We start from the raw sequence: 23,465 nt of genomic DNA, 5'->3' as shown, positions 1-23,465 counted from the left end.
AATCCTGATACCTCTGTTCCTCTAAACCCACCACTTTACAGCCCCATGCCTGCACAGCTCCACCAAGACCTGTTGGGAGAGGAGGACGACTGTGAGGTAGGAAACTGGGTGGGGAGGTATGGGGGGGTGTTCATCAGGAAGTTGGAATGTGGGTCCCTGTGTGTGATGTGATTGTTAGCAGAAACGTGTCAGACCCAAGCCCACCGCCACCAACCCACCACCACCACCAACCCGGAGCCCGCAGCCCTGCTCAGGTTGTGAAAGTAGAGCTCTGTACGTCTACACGCATGCGTGTGTGTGTGTGTGTGTGTGTGTGTGTGTGTGTGTGTGTGTGTGTGTGTGTGTGTGTGTGTGTGTGTGTCTGCATACACGCGATATACCTCTTAGCCCTGCACTGCTATGGAGGCCCAGATACCTTATCATTGCCTTTTCTAGTGGAACAAGGGTAAACTCACTCACGAGGTCGAGGGTGAGGGGGGGCGGGTAAAAAGACTCAGGGGGCAGACCACAGGCCCATGTGTGGCCATGCAGGGTGAAACTCTACGGGATTAGGAGCGAGTTTATAACTCTCCATCTTTTATGTTTATGGTTGTGGCAGAGTGGGAGTGTTCATGCTGCTCACCAACAAGTGAAGTATCAATCAGTGTATGACGTTCCAGTCATCACAGCAACCTAACCTGCAGTTGTACCATTGTTTCTTAGCTTTTTGTCACAATGCTCACTTTTGTGCCTCTGGTCGTTGAGGTTAAACTGTGTTTCCAATACAAAACTATATGCCAATTTTGGATTTTGTGGAAATTGGCTGGCAGTTTGGATACATTTTAGATCGAGGGGGTGGACTTTAAAGATGCAGTCTGTTGAGCTGAGAATGAATGAGCTGCATAAGACTGGCTCACAATATTCCTTTGCTTATGTTTGAGAAATTGGTTGTAAAATCCATTCTGTTTAAGCCTTTAATACTGTAGGGTGTGAATGAAAATGTATTTTAAGCAGGAATGAATGTGTTTATCCATCTTTTGAATGAAGAGATATCAAATTCATACTTATTCTGTCAAATTAGGTGACTCCTTAGTGCCACCTGGAAAAAATCTAGAGCCTGAAAAATGCATCTCTGCAGCTTTTGTTTTCCTTTTCTCCCTCTTTCGTCTTCTCTGGTTCAAGACCCTGAGAGCCAAACTGTGGATGGGTTTTCAGCCACAAACCCCACAGCTGGTCTTTGGTGCAGAGCATCTGGGCAAGCTCCCCTCCCTGATCCAGGATCCTGGCTGGACTGGTGGTTAGCCACACTAGCGCTTTCACCTGCCTGTCTGCTGAAGCCTCACCAGACTTTAAGCCGCTCTAAACAAGCGGTAACATCAGACCACACACTCAATAGTACTGGACAGCCAGGAGGTAGGGAGTATTATGTATTTAACCCCTCTGTGTGTGTGTGTGTGTGTGTGTGTGTGCGTGCGTGTGTGTGTGTGTGTGTGTGTGTGTGTGTGTGTGTGCGTGTGTGTGCGTGTGTGCGTGTGTGCGTGTGCATGTTTGTTGCACACATTTTTCCAGCATAAAATTCATTAGAAAACTGCTCCCATGGTTGTTTTCTTGTAATTCTGCGTTCGGCTTTTTATTCATATTCACTTTTCACCTGATGCTTCAACCTTACATAGCACCCCATTTCACACTATGTTCTGGCACCTTGTCATTTGCACCTGGATGAGTGGGATTTGTAGTTCTTCAAGAGGAACGCTTCATGCCACACAGTGTGCTTTTATTAAGATATGACTTTTAATGGGCTTTAGACACTGTTTGCATAGGATTTGTAATGCTGCAGAATTAGAGCCAGAGCAGCGGTGAGACTGTTTAGATGCACCGGTCAGCATTCGGTTGCTTTCTGACTTCTGTGGTTGATGCATTGTATGTCTTCCAGGCTACAATTAGATTTTATGTTTCTGAGTAAATACTAATTAGAAAGCATGGTCACGCAACCTTTTTTTTTTTTTAAGTGAGGGCAGGTTTTATGTACTTTACAGTGTACATAAAAAAGGTTATGTGAGAGGCTAACTACATTATAGAAAGGATTTATTTATTTTAGTTTTTTTTTAAGTAGAGAAAGTTATCCACTGATACAGGTTTCCTCTCGCCAACATTGTCACCACTTTTTTCATTTTGCTGTACAATGCAGTTAAACTTATTTTCACAAAATCATTTGTTTTTTACTGAACTTAAGCTGCAAAATATTTTTGCCCCCATAAGCTGCTTTGTCATGCAGACTTAGTGATAAAACCAATACAATTGCATGAACTGCAATTGCATTTGTTTTTATCTCAGTCAGTGTATTTGTGTAACATTCTCACAGTTCGTGAGTGGGCTGTAAAAGAGGATATAACGCTGGAATGATTAAATGTGAGGAGTGTGTGCAGTATTTAAATAGTGTACGTCGACATACTTTTATTTTCCATATGACGCATGGACCTCTTTGTGGAGCAATTGTTTATTCTTCTTTTGTAATTGTATTTTACGTCGGTGTGATTATATTTACACGTATTGTATTAGGTAACATTACAGCTCATTTGTTTAGTTATTTTTCAAAGTCTCAAATTGTCTCTCGCTTTTCTCCTTTTATCAATTAATTTCGATTGTTTAATTGATAATCAATGTGTTTATGTGTTTTAAAGAGAATGATGTCAAAAGGCTATTTAGTTTTAAACTAGTTTGGGATTTTTAAAAACATGTTAGTTGCACAACATATACATTTGTATCATGTTAATAATGTGCCTTTCTTTTGAAATAAAGTTTGCATGTCGTTACTGGCGCAGGACAGCTGCACTTTATTAACATCTACATCTATGAGGCCGAACCTTTTCAAACCGATTGTGTAATTTAGTTATTGATCTTTATTTATTTTTTATTTTGTCGCTGGATGCAACTCAGTGTGCTATTACATTTCCAAAGGAAGCCATTTTACGTTTGTTTTTTTTTCATGCAATTTACATAATACAATATCGGTTTATGGCCAGAAATTGTTTTCACCAAACGTTTCATACATCATACATTGACCTATACGTGTCTTTGGTAAGAGACTATTAAACTCTCTAAATGTGTTGGTTTTAGTGGACAAAATTATTACATGAATGAACTTTTTTTTCCTTATACTGTCTTTTGCTGTTCTGTTTTGTGTGTGTTTTATTTAGATTCCATTAGTGTGATGCATCATTAACGCGTCTCTTGTTGAGGCTGTTAGTTAATCACACTGTGACGCTTTCAAGCTGCACCTCTAGTCCACGTCATCTGTTTGTGAGGGTTGCCGTTGACTCTTTAAAATGATCAAAACGTTGCGTTTAGAGTTGTAAAACCATTGTTTTTTCCCCTTTAACTTGCTCATTATGCCTTCAATCAATTCCCACGTCGTCCTTTTCTCTTAAATGATGAGTTTCACAATTAAATCTCTTCACAGTTTTTTTATGAAAGCCAGTGAGCAGCACTTTTTTTTGTATTTGGCACTTCCAACTAAACCTCGTGTTTATATCTCTGCTACATCAGTTGGCATGCCAGTGAGGCGACATGGCTCAAACGGGACCATGAAAACATCTGTTTACATACAGAGCGAATATCGATGTGCAGCCTCTGGGCTATACATATTTATATCAGTACTTGGTATTTAAAATCAATTTGGATTCATCGTAAGATGTTATGAACTTTTTAGAAAAGGTTTCAACGATTAACTTGACTTTTCAACACTTGACAAAGGTTTCAGGTCCTGACACGTGAGCCTAGTATCTCATTTACATTTAAATATTGACAAAAACTGTATGCCCTTTTTTAATTGTTGGTGTGCCAGCAAATTTCTTTCGCTCCTTTGTTTTTATAGTTCATATAAATGCAGTTCTTCCATCTGTACTAAATAAATGACCAAAACATGTTTTTTTTCTTGGCAATTTGCATGCAATAAGGCTGAAATGTAAAATAAATTGAAGCAACAATCTTGGGCCAATTTGTTGGGATTTCTTTGTCATATTTGCACTCAAAAACAGTTAGTGCAATATGAGCAGTTTTGCAAAGCCTACGTTAATTTTGTTGATAGAGTAATAGAGAAGCATGCATTCAGAAGTGCTTCAGAGCTCTGTGTGGAGCTGCGTGTGTGTGTGTGTGTGTGTGTGTGTGTGTGTGTGTGTGTGTGTGTGTGTGTGTGTGTGTGTGTGTGTGTGTGTGTGTGTGTGTGTGTGTGTGCGTGTGTGTGTGTGTGTGTGTGTGTGTGTGTGTGTGTGTGTGTGTGTGTGTGTGTGTGTGTGTGTGTGTGTGTGTGTGTGTGTGTGTGTGCGTAAAAGAGAGAAAGATATAAAAGTGTACCTATTACAAACTCAGCAAAACATGTAAAATGTTACGTGAGACAGATTCCAGAGCCTCTAACTTCGTCTTCTTTCAGCCCCTTCACTTAATGTGTTTTTGACAAGAGGTTTCAACATTTGTCAGAGATTAAAACTTCAGAGGGAATTTTCCAGATATCAAATTTGAGGTATTTGTTGTGTTAAAATGAAGTTTTTCTCGCTTTTCCAGGAGCATATTGTTGGACAAAGGATACGACATATTCAGAGGTTGCATCCTCAGTATCTGAAAGATATGTCTTCTAATAATATTTACACGAGAAAAAAAGTATTCTAACTACTTTTACCCCTTGCTTTCAACACCAGGCTCACTTGAGCGACATCATTAATCCGCGTTTCAGTCCGAACCGTCTGCAGAAGTGTGTTGCTATTGACAGCTCGCTGATGGACAAACATCCCCCTCATGCTGCGTCTCTATATCACACAGAATGATTGGGAAATGGACTCTAATGGACGCGTGCGTAATGAGATAACAACCTAAAATGCAAATGAGACATTTTCCGCGCACACTGCAAGAAATGTCAACTTTAGCCATGTTGTCATCCTGCTCCTGTCTTTCTCTGAACATATGGCGCGTATTGGCTGTGGTGTTGTTTCAGAGAGACATAATTAAGCTCCATACATTACATACACAAGTTACAGTTCAATAACAACACATATACAAATGTACTTGGGATGGTAAAATGACTAACTACCCAGGCTGATGTCTTATTCTACTTTTTTGTTGAAATCTGACTATGTTTTGCAGTGCATGGTTTAGTATATATTTGCACTAAATACGCGTCTATTGGCTGTCAATGCAAAACTGTTTCCACACGTTTTGTTTTGTGAATTTTGCATGTCAGAACTCCTGTGTGCAGACTAAATCTGTGTGAACCCACAGGCCTAAAATATAACCTACACCGACTGCCCCATGCGCGTGTGTGTTTTTTTCTCTTTCCTGTATGACAAATATATCCAATTCCAATCTATTTGTGTCTTTACTCTCGTGGGAGCTTTTCTGTGCGGGAAAATGGCAATACATATATTTGTCCTATAGGCAGGCTTATTCATAACATTCAGAAACAAACTACTAGAGCAAACGTCAATTGGTATTGTTAATTACACACACCGATATAATGATGGAAAACGTATGGCTGATTAATCAATTAATCGTTAATGATTTATCCGGGCATAAACGGAGACAACTTGTTGTCCTACAATATCCTGATGATGCATCTGTCAAATTTAGATACGCTTAATAAACCACATCGTCTGGAGGCGGTGGCAGAAGAAGAGGAGGTTGCGCGTAATGGCGCATGAGGAGCAGATATCAAATAGATTCCTTCTACCAGACTGTGATTATGTGGAGGTTTAGAAGAGAGACTGGGGTGAGGGCCCGGGAGGAATTATAATTTGGTGTATAAACCAATGCTATTGCTGCGCAGCCCCCATCACCCTCCACCCCCCTTGAACTACGTCGCGGACTGCGCTTCCGCTTCGCACGGTTGGTCAGTGATGCGCAGTGGAGGGTTGGAGAGGCAGCGCGCACGAGAGAGAGAGAGAGAGAGAGAGAGAGAGAGAGAGAGAGAGAGAGAGAGAGAGAAGGGGGGGGGGAGACTTAGAATTGACAAGGCAGAGGCTGGGAGAGAGAGAGAAGGGGAGAAGGAGGTGACGGACCTGCTCCTCTGGGACTCGGCGACAGCGTACCGCTAGGTGCTACCACCGGGCTCGGCTCACTAAACGGTCCTCAGCTGTAAAATGCACAATTAGGCGCCGAGCAGCCGCCGTATAGCTGTCAGCGAGCGCCGCGAGGATCTCCACGGCCACCGCTCCACTTGTAGGAAAATCTGGACTAACTGAGAGAGGAGGGAGGAGAGAAAAAAAGAAGGATTCATGGAGATTCTGTGCAGTTTTACCGAGCAAAACGCCTGGATTATCTGATTTGGGACGCAGAAAATAGCAAAGACGAAGACTGATTCTCTGCTGTGCCTCCGCCGTGTCCGACTGTAGCCCGCGACGTGTTTGGTTTTAGGTAAGCTGATCCCGCTCTGATCCGGCTCCGTGTGTTCATTGTTGTGGCGGATAGGATAGACTACTCTATTCTCTTGGCAGAAGTGACACCGTCTGAGTGTTTTTATCGGCTTGGTTGTGTTCCGGACACCACTGTGTGGATACAGCAATAAGGCGCAGGTCTTTTGTTTGAGGAACATGAATAGGAAATAGTGCTTCCTAAAGGAGAGGAGGTCCTGGGGATACTTCAATGTGCAACCGTATTCTCCCCCAAATAAGTCAGCCATCACAGGTTCAATGTAAGGGATCATATAGGTTGTGGACTTCTATATTATTATTGATTGTGTAAATAATATCTTTACTTGCCCAAATTATTTGTGACAAGCATCTTGATTTAGAAATTCCAAACCTTCAGCTTAATTAAAAATGCGATAAAGGTTCAATTAACTTGCTTTTGCTCTGAGTAAACTGTAGTTCAGTTTTAAATCAAGTTTTTATGTTAATTAATGTGTTGTGTTTCCCTTCCTTTTAAGTCTATGCTGGTTTTTAATGCTGTAGTTATTAGCTGTGCAGCACACGGCACTTTTGAAAATGACTAACTTTATGGTCACATACAGAGACATATAAAAGTTTATCATTGTCTGTCTGTGAATATAAACGTATTTGAATCACTTTCACAATGTTAACATGAGATCCAGTCCCACACACTGACAGCTCTGGTTGGGTCTTACAGCTGGGACAGCAGTTTTTGGAGCTCCCGGTCATGGCGGACCAAGAGGAGACTTTTGCCCTTGAAAACTCTCCTGGTGGTTCGGATTCAAGGGAATTACAGTCCGAAAATAAATCAGAGAAACCGAACGGGACCTCAACCAAATCCCCATCATCTCAGACAACTTACATTCAGCAGGTCAGTGTCCGTCAGTCCGCAGGCCTCATGCTCACTGCCTCAGGCTGCTTCCACTCACGCTCACTGTACAATAATAAATTATAATAATGTATGTACCTAGGCGTCGGAACTATTACTATATGTGTAGTTGTGGGTGTTAAAATATACATGAAATGTTCAAGAAATGTTCTATTATTGGGATGGATTAATTTGACATTCTAAGAATTTGTAATTTTGTATGTGGTCTGTCTTATACTCGTTATCTCACTGTGTTGCTCAGAGAAACTGATGGTAGAACATTTATTAGAGGAGTGAAACATCAGAAAAAATTCAAAATAATTTGGTTTGTTTTTAGACAAGATTTTATGATTAAAATGAGACTACACTAATACATTCTGCAGGAGAATGCGTTAATCGTCAGGCACTATAACTCTGGCCTTAGTATACTGTGTAGTTTAGATGTGCATGCTAAAGGCCCAACAGGTTTAAGACTACAGAATATAAGAATCTCAAACTACTTAGAAGTTACACAAGGGTTACATTGTCACTGCTACATTATATATTTTGTTTTGACTTAAATGCAATGCAGTTTTTGCAAGTTTCTAAAATTGTAAAATGTATATTTTACTAGCATTAAGAATTTAGCCATTGGCAACAGCAAACATATGTTTTTGAAAACATGCTATTTGACCAACTCAGAAGGCCTCAAACCATGTTAGACACCTCTGCGTGACATTGAAGTCGGTCTGTTACAGAAATGATCACATAAAGGACACTAACATGCTTTATTTTGAAGGGAATGGAGGGGATAAAAGTCTACCTGCACGAGAGGGAACTCTGGGTAAAGTTTGACGAGGTGGGGACGGAGATGATCATCACCAAAGCTGGACGGTAAGAGAACAATATACAAATATGTATCATTATTATGACACACTAATGACAAAGTGGAGGGAGGAGGGTATTGACTGTGTGATGATAATTCTACACACGTAATTATGTTGTATGAATATAGGCCTGGAATTTACCTCCTTTATCCGGTATCCGGCATGGACGGAATTTTTCTTGCGTGGGGAGATTGGAAATATACACTGTGAGGAACCACAGAGAAAACACCGAGCATCTGGTGGACGCTTTAGCGCTCTGCGACACCGCCATACATTTTAGTCTGGGTGGCCCTGCGGGGGAATAGCAATATATCGACCAATCCGACTGAGAGCGCAACCGGACAAAAGTGTCCACGAAATAAATTCCTGCTCAGTCTGATGTTTTTAATTGCAGTCAAATAAACGAATTCGGAGCCCATTCTTGCAACACTTTCCCTGTATTTGTATCTGTGTGTGTGTGTGTGTGTGTGTGTGTGTGTGTGTGTGTGTGTGTGTGTGTGTGTGTGTGTGTGTGTGTGTGTGTGTGTGTGTGTGTGTGTGTGTGTGTGTGTGCAGACCATTCTTGCGTGACAACAGCATGTTCCGCAGATTGTACATGTGGCTCGCAGTTGCCCTCAGAAAGCATCCAGTGGAAATCTCCCTGAGTGTAAACGTGCATATATGTATGATGGCCGCTGGTGTCTGCTCCTGTCAAAGTGCCCGCTGGCTCACATGGGTGTAGCTATTATAAATGATGAATATTTATAGAGAAACACAGCTACATTTCATTGTGCTCTCCAGGTCGGGCAGAAGAGAGTTGTTTTCACAGAGCTGCATAAAGTCTCCATTATATTCCCGTCAGTCATTTCTCTCGTGTTTTTGGCGTGAAACGATATTACGCAGCAGCTGCCCTTCGTCCCCAGCCCTTCCCTTTGACTCTTGAGACTGCCCAGGCTTACTCGCGTTATGTGTTTTTCTACAATATGACAGCTACCAAATATCCAGTTGATTTACTAAACGGATCTAAACAGAAAAAAAGAATAAATCTGGCCCACAGTGAAACGCTTTTTTTTATAACGGGCAGGTCCTTCTCAGACCCTGAAAGGAGTTGTTACCTCTCCAAACCAAATGTGGGCATTTAATTGACTTTTCAAACCATCTCGCGTCAGCTGACTGTATGTATTATAATTTAATTTGCAAATTGTAATAATAAAAAATGTCATAACCTTTATTCTGAAAACACAAGTTTCTGATGCGTGCATGTCTTCGCCAATTTTTGGAAAATGTCGCAATTTTTTTTCCTTTATCGTGAAAACACAGCACGGTCTATTTCTGACTGCATGTTGTCTTCTTTTTTCACTGTTTGGCAGAATGTTTCTTCCATATCGCGCCATAAACCGTGGTTTGTCCTTTACAGGCGAATGTTCCCCAGCTTCAAAGTGAAGGTCACAGGATTAAACCCCAAAACTAAATATATTCTCCTGATGGATGTTGTTCCTGCAGACGACCATCGGTACAAATTCGCCGACAACAAATGGTATGTAAAGTATCACTTTATTTTATTTTTTGGTTGTATTTTTTTTTTTTGGGGGGGGGGGGGGGGGGGGGGGGGGGGGTTGCAGCTTCTCTGGAGTTTATTCCAACAGAAAAAGTTATATTGTTTTCCTGATGAATGAGAATCGGAAGTGAACATATTAATTTCCTGAGAATTATGAATTGTGTATTTTTCTAATGCTTGCCAAAAAGCAGAGAGAAATGTTGAATGAATGTTGATGACTTTTTGTTGCTGCTATACCTGCCCATGTGCACTGAGGCACGGCTGTATTTCCCAGTGGGACATCGGCAGGGTTATTTGTTTAGATCCATGTCGATCTCTCCAACCTTGGCCAGGAATGCCTTGTTTGGATCAGCGCCTTTTTAACGAGGGGATCCTTATAAGCACATGCCAATACTGCCGATAATGACCTGTCCAAACTCCTCTTGATCTGGCGATGTTTTAAAACATTGTGTGCCAGCTCTAATTTGACCTCTGGCCATCCATAACTAACTTATCTATTACTTAAGTCAAGTATCATATTCTAATATAATTTTGATGAGTAAAAATTGAGTAATTTGCTATGAATGCAATGTTTTGACCAGGAGGTAAACGGTTCCCTCGGCGTTTAAGGCATGCGTACTTTACGTGAAGCAACTTTCTGCCTTAGAGGTTAACAATGTCCTACTAATTGGTCGTTTTTGTTTCTTATTTTTAGTTTTGATTCTATTTCAAATACAATTCGCATATCCTTCGGCATAATGTCAGCATTTTGATCGTGAAATAATGGCATACCAATGATGGGGAGACTATAATGTTACACTAAAGACCACTTGTACTTCAGCGCCTGCTTGTGCTGCCAGTCCGAGTTGTGACGGTGTGACGTGTTGCTTTGGTGCAGGTCTGTGACCGGGAAGGCAGAGCCCGCCATGCCCGGCAGGCTCTACGTCCACCCGGACTCTCCCGCCACGGGGGCGCACTGGATGAGGCAGCTCGTCTCCTTCCAGAAGCTGAAGCTCACCAACAACCACCTGGACCCGTTCGGACACGTAGGTGCCTATCATACGTACTATTTAACCGCAGGGATGTGAACGCTACCATCTCCTGCTGCTGCTGGTCAAAGTGCTGTGTTGCCCAGTGGCACTTCAGCAGGAAGGAGTGGCACTAAAACATCCATACTCCTCTTTTTCACCTTTTACTGTTGCATCAAGGACTGGTTTCCACTGCTGAACATCAAGTTATTGTTGTTTTCCTTGTTTAATTAAAAACCCTTCGCTATATGCATTTGTATGAAGAGCTGAAGAGTGTCTAAATAGGACAAAATGTTAGTGTGCAAAAAATATTATTACTACAACTATTATTACTATAACTATAACTATTATTAAAAGTAATATATATATTCATGTTAATATTTATATTTATATTAATAATATTTTAGATCATTATTTTGAAGTCGTACGCTTTAGTTTTTTGGTTTGAAGTGTTCAGGTGTTTTTCTTGAGAATTTAAATACTCTTTATAAATCGAACAGACCCAAGTCACTCCAGCACCATGCAGACTCTATAAAGTCACTGACGTGGATCTGGGTTTTTTTCCTACTTTTTTGTACATTTTTCTCTCTTTCTTTCTTTAACTTTTTCTTTGACTTTTTGATCTTTCAAATGTTCATTTTTCAAACCTCCTCTATCCTTAAAATAATTCTGTCTTCGAGATGCACATGGCCAAAGATAGAAGGTAGACGTTTGCTCACAATGTAACCACAGAGAAATTTGCTTGAGTTTCTTTGAAATAAGTTTGCAAAGTAAACGAAAAAAAAAGTCAGGGAAAATTATACATTTTAAAATAACAGAAAAACTATTGACTGACAGTCTATATATTTTATAAATGAACAGTGTATTATTGTGCTTAATTCTTCATTTAAAACACAATTAAGTTGAGTTAAAACAACAATACAAGAGATCAGCTGCAAGAACAACTAAAACAAATGTTTGATTACATTTCAAAAACTATAAATATATAACTTTATTCTTTTAAAGTAATTCACTGGTACACATAATGAATGAGTCTGTTTGAGAGAAAACAGAAATTTCTGAGCTTGATCCTCAACTTATGCTCCCAATGCTGAACAGCATTTGACTTTAGACTATTTGTTGATAACATATTTGGTTCCAGAGTCCTCTTATACTTTTCATTGCCTAGGTCTACTATAGCACCCCCACGAAGCATTAAAGTTATTGACCTCCTTGCAGTCATCTTTAGTAGAGGGGATCAGTTTGGCATTTTTTTAGGGAAAAGGAAAGAGGCAATGGCACCGCCTCCCTCACCCCACCAGTTAGGGACTGTATGGTACCCATTTCCTAACTTAAACTCCTCATTATTCTGCACTCGCTATCCAGCCCCAGGCCTTTGAGATTCTGTCTTGAACAAACATCACTTACTTAATCAACAAATGGGCCGGTTGGCGTCAGGTTTTCATAAAATGCTCAGTTGATGGGCACACTGAGGCCAATTTAGATGTCTTGTTGTAGAAACGGAAAAGTCACACAATTAGCTTTGTTACTAATAGGCCCAGTCCTAAAGGGAAAAAAAACACTTATGAGGTTGGCGAAAGGTACATCAATAGCTATTCTGTTTTTTGGGAAGTTGGTTAAATTATGTGGAAAAATACAAGAAATGAAATCAAGTTAAAAAAAATATTAGAAGTGTTAATCTTGATAAGAATTGTTAAACAGAATATGTTTCAAATCTGTAGAGGCAAAGGTGCATTCATGTTGCTTTTCATAAATATGACATGAAGAGTCAACACTGTAGTCTTATGTTAGAGTGATAATGTTGAATTTATTCCAATCACCTGAGATTGACAGTTATTTACATCGCTACAGGTACTATCAGGTTGATGATTCATCTAAAAGGAGACTGCATATGTATTTCTACACACACACAGGCCACTATCTATCCACATGGCACCTAAAGTGGTCGTTGCCTTGCCAAAGCCCAGCTGGTGAAATGAAATTGGAGCTCAGTTGGAATGTAAGCAGTGTTGTGCATTTTGGGTTAAAGTGCATTTTTGATTGGCTGCAGTGATTCCTGGCTCACCTTCTTTCGTGGTGGGAGACAGCACCCTGGGATTCATAAATGAAACGCTGGTGGCTGGCCAGAAATATATTCCATCGGCTTGTTGGTCCAGCTGCTTGAAATAACTTGTAGATGATTTATAATTACTAGCAGTAAGGCATAGGAGCAAAACATCTCTGAGGTAGAATGGACCAATTTAGGATGGGCCAGAAGCAGTTTTTTCTTTTTTTCTCTGTCTGGTAATTAGAAGCACCTCAGCTGACTGAGCTCACTGTTGTGAAGGAGGCTCATAGAAAACAAGGGAGGCCTGCGTGTTTGTACACAGTTCATGGCTTTATTTCTTACTCAAATGTTCCATATGTCAACTTGTCCCCAAAATTCTTTCATCTAACTTCAACAGCAGCTTTATATTTATTGTCATGTTGATGCAGAACAGTCGGTTGTTCAATGACATACGTCATGAGTTAGAAAACAATGGACACAAATTGACAATTGTCTTTTTTATTAAGTATTTTAGATATTGATCATCAGTTAAAGGTGCATTTCTCTTTTCAGTTTATATAATTGACAATTGAAGTCTAGTTTAAGAAAATGCATTTTGAAAATGGTGTGAAAAATGGTTATATTTACCATTACATCCTAAAACACTACTACAATTTTGGAGAGTAATAATACAATTTAGAGCTATTTGTACTTGTGTTTAGGGTTTAAGCCATTTTATTACACCATTACATTTCCTTAGGAAATGTGTGTTTTTAAGCACTAGATTTATTTGACAGCTACAGTGTATTAGTAGTGACTTCTGCAGCGCAAAAAGTAGTTCAAATGAGCTTCACCTTGACCATTTGTAACAGAATAATCCATTGGTGTTGTACTGGATATAACAATACAGCACCTGAAGGGGTCATTCTGCACAATAAGTACATTTGCTGTTAACAAGTTAAAACGTTAAATGCAGTACTTTGCCTTGTATAAAAGTATCTTTATACATGTTGTATATAGGTCTTTATCCACTGCACTACAGTGCTACCCTTTTTCTGTATTTGAATTCCTAAAAATCCTTTGTTTTTGTCTCAGATTTCATAGCAAGCTGCAGTTTTTGCTTTGATCTCCCTGTCAACTCCTGGAATATTTCTCAGTGTTATTTATCTCCCTCCTCAATTTGCTCCTGCACTCGTCTCCCTGTCTTCCCACACATGTTTTGGCCAGGAGGGTGGAGTGTGAGGATCGCACTGTTTATATTTGAATGGCAGTGTGCGATGAGCAATAGATGATGGTGTACAAAGCCGGCTGATCCCAAGGCTTGGGGAAACTCTCTGATGTGGTGGAACTTGAAAGCAAAGGGCAGCGGCTCGAGACCCGAAGTGATCCCTCACGATCATTAAATACTATCATCCAGAGGCGGGGGGAACAGAGATACAGGGACTCAGGCAGGGCAGCGGCTGGGCCGAGGAGACGGGCGTGCGCTGGGGCCCCAGTGGGTGGTCCTCAGCTACCCCACCACAACCCCCCTACTAACACACATACTGGACTTTGGGAACCCACATTCAGTGGACCATGCAATGTCCCAGGGTTAAATGTGCACTGAGATATTTCCATGCAACTTTCTAATGTGTCTCAGTAGCAGACAGTTTCGCTCCTAAAACCAAAGCAGTGTGGTGAACTGCATGTTTGCATTGATTGTTGTGGTTTCGTCTAATCTTGGACTTATCTCTGCAGACCTCAAGTAAGCGCTTAATGAATGCATGCATGGGAAATGTTTTGTTTAACCTACTTTTCCTCGTTTGGAAAATCTCTTTTCACTGAACGTTATGGCCTCATTTACAAATCCAATAGTGCGGCTTGATAGCTGGACATTTGCACAGTGCCAGATCTTCACAATGCAGGAATCAATACAATCCCTCACTCAAATATGGAAACCAAAACAGAGCTGCAAATACAGCAGGGAGATTTCATTTCTCTCAGCCTGAGACTCAGTTCTGGTAAAACTATTCTCCCCTCAGAGCAGAGTATGTGGCCCTAAAACCCCTTTCCTGCAAATAGTTGTATTTATGGTAGATTGTAAAATTTGCAAATGCTGAGTTTCCATCTGCAAGTCATTCATCCACTGCGCAACCAAAGTGCTACAATCAGCTGATATTGTCTGCAAAGGGTCAGTAACTTCCATTAAATCATCCTGCATCTACAAGGGGCATTGCGGGCAGTTTCTGCCCATTACAAAAACCTATTGCACCATGAAATAAGATCAAGTTCAGCTGAAAATTGATAATGGATGACTATTGTATCGTCTATATGCTTCTATGGTTGGCTTGGCTCTGAGAAAGGACTTGGGGCTTATGTCTGTTTAATGCTATAGGATGCACAGGTGGAGGTCAGGACGATGCCTTGTCTCCTCATGTTGGCAGTGAAAGGCAGGTACAAAAACAAGCTTTAAGATAACAGATAGGAGGAATGCCTATGGGACAGAAAGGTGGAGGAGGAGGGGAGTTAAGAAGGGGGGGGAGGGGGGGAAAAGCCACTTTTTCAATCTTGAAATGTAAAGTGGATCTGATGAAAATAAAAACCATTAGATTTACTCGAGGCTGAAGACCATGACTCCCTGGTCTGTCAAAACAATTAGACTTAAAACCCACGGATGAGAGGGCCTCAAAAGAGAAGTTCAAGGCTCAAGTTCAGCTGTGCGGACCGCGTCTTAATGTCGCCAAGCTAGCCACGGGTAGTAGTCATCACTTAGCATAAACTAGGTTAGTCAGGTTAGAGGGCAACCAGAGAGAAGATCACTGTCTATAACTCTCCTGAACTGATCATCTACTGACAGTATACTGTAATAGTTGTAATATGGTGAATATTATCCATAAACATACAGTCATGAGTTTGGAGTTAGAACCTTTGTTTGAGTTTTGGCTGCATGGGATAGAACTTGTCAGAAGAAAAGTTTGCATCTACAAAAAACAAATAAGAATGCATGTGGCCCAGTTTAGTTTGAATCATTTATGAAAGCAATAAAACTGCATTACAAAAGTTTGACCTTTTAGTCAAACAAGTTATTTGTCCAAAAAAGTTAAGTTGTGCAGTTTTTAACTGAGAAACTTCATCTTAATGTAATCTATTGGGCCTCTGTGAGATTGATAAAGTATGTTGCCTTGACGGACAAGGTTTGTTTTTTCCCTCTAAATGTCTAAATTCATACACAAATTATGCCAATAAAAGTTCTCACTTTTCTGCATTGAATGACCCCTTTTTGTCATGAAGCTCACCCATATCTGTTCATGCTGCATGTGTTTGCGTTTCATTTTGGGACATGTTATAATGATACAGTGCTGAAAGTGAGCCCTGAAATGTGTTGCAACACGGTTAGAATTCTCATAGACTTTGTATCAAATGTAGAAAACGTTGGAACACACGAGCAGAAAAAAACCTTCACCTCAAAAGTATCAAAAATAAAGTTTGGATGGAAAACTGCTCCACAACGTTGCCACAAAAAAATCTTAGACTCTGTCTCTTTTTCTGTCTCTTCCGCGAGGTTTATTTTTAGAAAGGGCGTCTCGCTGTGATGACACGTAATCAATAATCTAACACTGGGCTCCGCTTTTCCTTTTTTTTTCTAGATCATCCTAAATTCGATGCACAAGTATCAGCCGAGGATCCACATCGTGAAGGCGGATGAAAACAACGGCTTTGGCTCCAAAAACACGGCCTTCTGCACGCACGTCTTCCCCGAGACAGCCTTCATCGCGGTGACGTCCTACCAGAACCACAAGGTGAGTCCTCACACGGATACTTTGAGTGTAGTGTTGGGCCTTCATTGCAGTCTGGGACGGATAATAACAACTTTAAATCCACGGTGTATTTTATGTGGGGATTTAATTGTTACAATGTTTTGAACATGGCAAACAGGGGGAAATAAACAGAACTACAAATACAAACAGAACGATATATTGTTTATTAAAAAAAATGGTCAAACTGCAGACTTATGTAAAGTCCTAAATTCCCATTCAAACTACTACTACAAATAATAATAATAATATAGTGTTAGGATCATGCTCATGATGATCATTATCGTCATTATTATTTTTAGTAATATTGCAGTTGTTATTATTTATTTCATTCATGCAAGAGTTCAATTCAGTTTTGCCCATTTTTACGGAATTTTGACGCAAACTGGATCTGCTGATTGCTGCAGAGAAAATGAAAGGCGCTGTTAGAGTAAGCTGTCAGTGTCCGCTGAAGGTCTCTGCTATCACATCGAGTCAATGACAGACGAGAGAAGACTTCAGATACCCGACTAGACGACGTCTGACCTTAAGATACTTTTTCCCCAACAGGCTTTGTAGAGCGAGACAAGCTGCAGATAAACATAAACCTCATACGAACAAAAGAAACTGCACCGACGCATAATTATAATAATAATACAACTAGTTGATACAAATACATTTAGCTCGTTATTTGTGATATATGATGAATATTTGTTAGACTTGCAATCAAGCTTATTTGCGAACCTCTTTCTTTAGTAATAGTTTGTGGCAATTATTTGGTTACAATTGTATATGTTTGTTTTGAGTCTTTTTACAGTTACAGAAAAACGCAGCGGGTAATAACTTGTTTTCTATATTATCTCTGCGTTAATAGCTATATACTATATATATTTAAATAATTAGCGTGTTACAGTTGGGCAACATAAAGTTGGCCAAAAAAAGTTGACAAAAAACGGATATGTTACTTTGACAATTCTTAAATATTGAATATAAGGAACACACTGTTTAAATGTCCACCTCTATATATATAATAAATATAATAATAATATATATATTAGACGAATATATTAAACGAATATATACAGTATATATGTATATATATATTTATTAGTTAATATATTATTGTTATATATATATATATGTATTTATTAGTTTTTTCGCTGAGTTTCTATTCTGTTCTTTCAGTGAGTTGACGGTGCAATAACGTTAATAAAGAGTAAATTACAATTGTTTCGATGTTATTGCTAAGGCGTAAGCGTGTAAAAGTTGATAAGTTGGGAGATTTCCTATTCACACATCCATTGAGAAAATTATTTTAATAACGTCAAATGAAAGTGCTATTTCTTGCGGCCAGGCACCCTCAATGGGTCGTTTATCATTTAGACTTGCGGGAAAGAAGCAGAAATAAAAACTCAATATTGACCCTGCAGACATTTCTCGGGGGTAACTCTCGGGAACACAGATATGTGTAAACAGCGTCTGTTTAACATCATTTAGCCATGTCGTCCTATATGTTCTTAGTTTGGGGAATATGGGAGTGAGGGGCGAAAGCTGCGCGCAGCCAATCGGACGTCTCCGCGCTTCTGGGAACAGGAAGCGCAAATGAATGACACGCTGGAGAAACCATTCATTATTTTTTCTAAACCTGTTATTGGGGTGCTGAGACCGTAACCCCGGGCTAATTATTCGGGCTTTCCAGACCTGCAGAAAAACAAGCATTTCTGATTTGCAGGCACTTTGCCACAACTGTCTAATCAAACAGTCTCACATCTGCCAAAGCAATATGAGCTGCAGGCCTGTGTCCAATTCACCTGTTAGACTCTCAGCTAATGAAAACGGCCAACGTCTCTCGTTTCAAGTATTTCCTGTCACTGCTGCAATTAAAACATGTTTTCCAAACTGTGTTTTCTGAAATAATATGTTTTCTTCAGGAATAAAAAGTAACTCCATAGCTTATATTTAAGTTGTATTTAATACATTTTATTTTAAGTATTTCAAAGTTCTTCTATATGCTAAAATAGCCCAAAGGATCTGGAAATATGTTTATAGGCCTCCATTATTTTAATGAGCATCTTTGGACACAGTCAGTAAAACTGTTTTTTGAAGCTGTGAATGAATTGTGCCCAATTGTCTTGAGTACTCCCAAATGATTTTGAACAGTAATCATATTCTCTGCTCTGATTCTTTCCCTGCTCTGAGTCCAGGCAGTAGGAGAACGCACATGTGTTTTGCAAACTACATTATTTTCTTTTTCTGTAAACTGAACTCTGGCTATCACTTTGGAATGAGTAATTATTTGTCTAGCTGTATTTCTCCTTGGAACGCCCACAGAGGGTAAAAAGAGTGCAACGGGACTCTGAACTTTTTATTATTATTTCTGACTTTCAAAAAAGATGAAACAAATGTAAATGCTCTGCCAGGCTGCATGCATTAACAAGAAGCTCGCAGAGTGTCACACAAGAGATTTTACAGGGTTTGGTGAGAGTGTCAGCCAGCGTGCAGACAAACCTCCAGTCTTGTCAGAAAGCTGGAAGCGCACACACAAGCTGCCAACTAATTACCTGCCAGAAACCAGTGCTCACAAGAGGGATATCCCTGGATTGTGTTTAACCTCTTTGGGATTAATTCGCTATTTCGGGGGGTTTCTCTGCACATTTGATATTTACAAAGACATTTTTTACAAAAACAAGTTGTATGATAAATCACAGTATTTGCATCTTTCAAGCATGCGCCAACTATCTGTTGAGCCAGAGGCAGTTACTGTGTAACATTATAAATTATGCAATGCAAATATGTCTTATTGATGAATGATTTATTCAATTGTTTAGTTTCGGATCCCTAAAAGCATCTTAGGTTTCTGGAAATGTGATATATTGTTTAATTCTCTTGTGAATTGTGAGCTGTTAGATTCATCCAAGAACACTTCAAAACTCAGCTCTGCAAAATCACGTTATAATACTGTCATCATATGAGCCTCAAGCTGAAGGAGACCTATCTATTATGAAAGTATCGGGTCCTGAAATGTTGCATTTTCTTGGTCTAGCTCCTAATTTTTGAGTTTTGAAGCATGGGTTTGTTTTTATTTGGCCTATTCAACGTGTACAACAATACTTTTAGATCTTGTCAGTAACACATGACTTTCATTGTCTAAATATGTACCAAGTGTCAATGCTTTTTTTTTATAGATAACCCAGCTGAAGATTGAGAACAATCCATTTGCAAAAGGATTTCGTGGAAGTGATGACATGGAGTTACACCGGATGTCCAGAATGCAAAGGTAACTATATAAAACGTGATAAAGTACGTTATGTATAATATATTTATATAATTGATCCTGGGCTCTGATATGTGGAAACACTGACAAAAAAACGAAATGATGCCTAATGAGATAAATGTTTCAAGGATTACTGACATCCTGGTCACACTGTCACTTAACAAACCCAACTTTACAGTAATCCCTCAATCACCCAAATGAAAGCTAGTTATGAGTGTTATTTTCAGTGAGTGTTATTTTCAGTGACGTAAGTGTAGTTCTTGATCCTCGGCCAGTTTTCATGCTGTATACTTTTATGGCTGATCTGGCAGAACCTCTGAAACACAACTGCAACATCTCCCTTCCAGACAACTCTTTTTTTACCAGGATGTTCCAACGACTTGTGTGTGTGTGTGTGTGTGTGTGTGTGTGTGTGTGTGTGTGTGTGTGTGTGTGTGTGTGTGTGTGTGTGTGTGTGTGTGTGTGTGTGTGTGTGTGTGTGTGTGTGTGTTGAATTGGTTGTATGGCTTGGTCCTGCAGCCAAGGCAATACACGACCACATTGCTCTCTCGCTATGATTCAGTCCAGATGAGGGATGGAGCATGCGTCCGTACTGCGTGGAAAACACATTTTCAAAAGAGAATATCTGGTTTTGAAACCCCCTTCCCCTCCTTTTGGGCAGCCGGTACAAACGTGTGGATTCAAATGTAGAAATCCCAAATTATTGGGGAGGAAAAAAAAATGGAAAAGCTGTTTGGCTTTCCACAAGGTGCTAAAATCCATCCCCCTTCCCACAACCTTTATTTTGAGCCCCAGAATCAAGGTCTTCAAGCGTTTCAGATTAATGTCATGGTTTATACTGTGGAGAAAAATCCCTGGAAATCCAGGAAGAGGTTTCTGTACTTCCAAGTGCTTTCAAAAAAAATAACTTGCTTGATTGTGTCAGACACACGTTAAGTTACTTTAAGTAGGCTCATACCACAATCTAATACGATGTTTTGAGTGAAATGCATTTCACCTATCAAAACCTGCAAATATATAGAGCATGGTGAGAGTCCAAACCACGCTATCAATCTTGCATGCCATTGTCCAATCCTGCCGAGTACAGTAAGCTACGCACGTCTGCTCTTGGTTACAATGTTGAAGGGAGAGCTTATTGCAAAACCAGGTCACTGTTTCAACTGAGCAGAATCCTGAAATCAAAGAACCCAAAGCAGCAAAATGATCTATTGACGGATCCTGTGGATTAATAGGAGTGATGTACATGTTGGTGTTTTCACTGGGAAGTGTTTCCCTCTCTGTGTGTGTCCGAAGTGGATGTGATCCACTGATGGGGATGCTGATGATTGTCTTTCAAACACGATGCATCGAACTGCACAGGAATGAACTATTGATATTGTTGCTTTTTTACAACAATGTTTCAGAGGGTCAACAGATAATTACTAACAAATGTATTCGTGTGGTTGTTTGTGTGTGTGTGTTTGCACACAGTACCAAGGAGTATCCAGTAGTGCCTCGCAGTACAGTGCGCCAGAGAGTGGGCTCCAGCCAGAGCCCGTTCAGCGGGGAGATCCAGGGCATTGCCACCCCGAGCGCACTGAGCTCCCAGTACTCCCAGTGTGAGAACGGGGTCACAAGCACCTCGCAGGACTTGCTGCCTCAGTCGGGCTCCTACCCCGTGCCACATGAGCACGGCCAGGAGTACCACTGCATCAAGAGGAAAGGTAGGAGGCAGATATGGGAGATTCTAGTTCTATTGCAGTATTAGTTGCCTTTGCAAGCTGAGCCTTTTTAATGAATTGGGCAAATACACTCAGGCCATAAACCACCAGTAACAATGATTAGTAAGGGTCACAGATGTTGGAGATGGTATAAATACCATCTATGTGGACACGTACGTATGTCTATTTTCCAAGTAGATTAAGGCCACTCTCACGCAGATTCTTTTACATAATTATGCTAAAAGTGTAGCTGTGTATTACTTCAGGAACAGCACACATTAATCCAAACAAACACAATATATAAATATGCCTGATTTTACCAAAAGTGACACATTTTCATATGCAGCCCCTGACCCGGGAGTATTGGTTTAAAAAGGACAATAATCATCCAAAAAGATATTCAAACAATGTGTGTTTATTTACAAAGCAAGTAAATGTGCATTTTATAAGACCTGTATATTTATTTTACATGGTTAGCATTTAATTATGAGCAGAATGTGACTTCACAATTGTGTTCTTTATACAACTTAAAGATAACGCTTGAGTAACACTGTTCTGTAACTCTGTACTTCTGCCTGTAGTGGAGGAGGACGGTCACTCAGGTGAGCAGAGCTATAAGAAAGCCTATCTGGAGAGCTCGTCCAGTGAGGAGGACCATTACTACCGTCCTGTCGGCTACGCCCAGAGCCTCGGCCTGGCCGGCGGGCCCTACCGCAGTGAATCCAGCCAGCGGCAGGCGTGTATGTATGCCAGCGCCTCGCAGGGTGCTGAGCCAGTTCCTAGTTTGGAGGACATCAGCTGCAACACGTGGGCCAGCGTTTCACCCTATGGGAGCTGCTCCGTCACCACCATGCAGCCAATGGACCGGCTGCCCTACCAGCACTTCTCCGCTCACTTCACCTCAGGGTCTCTGGTGTCCAGACTCGGCGGGGTTGGGGGCCACGCCTCTCCGCAGCTGGGTGACGGCCACCACGCTGCCATGTACCAAAGCTCCATGACCCACCAGACTCTGGGCCGCCAGTGCAGTCCTGGAGCTGGGATCCAGTCGCCAGCCGCTGGCCTACAGGGAAACGAGTACCTCTATACACACGGCATACCACGTACACTGTCGCCACACCAGTACCACACAGTGCATAGCGTCAGCATCATGCCAGAGTGGAACGAGAATAGCTAGAGCTTTTTTTTCACACTCAATAGATACAAATATTCAAATGAAAAACAAAAAAGGACCAAAACAAGGCAGGGTTTAGATGAATTTATATTTATATTTTTAGAGGATGTGTTGCTGATCGTGTCAATGACAGCAGTGGATATTGGTAAGATTTTTGTTAGGAAAGTTAGGAAAGCAAGCATCTTATCACTTAACTTGTGACAGCATCTGCACTTATAAGCAAATGACACAAACATGAACAAAGAGGAGCTGGACCAGAACATGTGCAAAGACGGCTCAAGTGCAGAGAAGCTGAACAGTGGAAATTCAGACACTGAACCGAAGAACACAAAAACGCTTCAGTTGCTTTGCCAGCGGTCCCCAAGTTCATGCTGTTCTTGCGCGGTGGTGTTTTTTTGGATGTCAAAGTACAAAACTCTTATTTTGTATTCATGTGCAGAGTTTGTGTAAAAAAAAAAAAAAGAAAAAAAAAGACATTTGTCTTCTGTCACATTATCCAGAGTTCTCATTTTCTTTTCTTTTTTGTAGTTAACTTACTTTATAGTCAAATTTCAATAACTTAAGAATGAATAAGCAGATGGGAGCTTTTGCTGTGGCTCATGGGGGAATTTGCTTTCTCTTAATTTAATCAGTCCTGTAGCTGCCGGGTACATTAACATTATTGTCAAGAATGTAATCTTAATGCCATTATGAGAAACATGACAGTAAAGATCACAAGTAGGACAGCACTTCAATTTAATAGTTTATTCATGCACATTTTAAGCAGACACCCTTTCTCAGAGTTCAAACTGGCAACAGTTTTACAACAAAGCAGTGATGAGCTAAGAGAAGCACAACAATGTAGCCAA

The 23,465-nt window shown here is 40.4% G+C and overlaps 1 protein-coding gene across 1 annotated transcript; it reads left to right on the top strand.

Annotated features, from left to right (window-relative positions):
- Positions 1-7,122: 7,122 nt before the first annotated feature.
- Positions 7,123-22,620, top strand: tbx5a (T-box transcription factor 5a; the record flags this gene model as incomplete). Its single annotated transcript, XM_079235439.1, has 8 exons — positions 7,123-7,266; positions 8,042-8,136; positions 9,526-9,645; positions 10,544-10,691; positions 16,326-16,478; positions 19,658-19,749; positions 21,217-21,449; positions 22,028-22,620. 8 exons carry the CDS (start codon positions 7,123-7,125, stop codon positions 22,618-22,620), a joined length of 1,578 nt encoding a protein of 525 aa, XP_079091565.1.
- Positions 22,621-23,465: the final 845 nt, after the last annotated feature.

Source organism: Taurulus bubalis (genome assembly GCF_910589615.1).
Source record: "Taurulus bubalis genome assembly, chromosome: 19".
In the NCBI taxonomy this organism is placed as follows: Eukaryota; Metazoa; Chordata; class Actinopteri; order Perciformes; family Cottidae; genus Taurulus; species Taurulus bubalis.
This window is presented reverse-complemented; position numbering and strand designations above follow the sequence as displayed.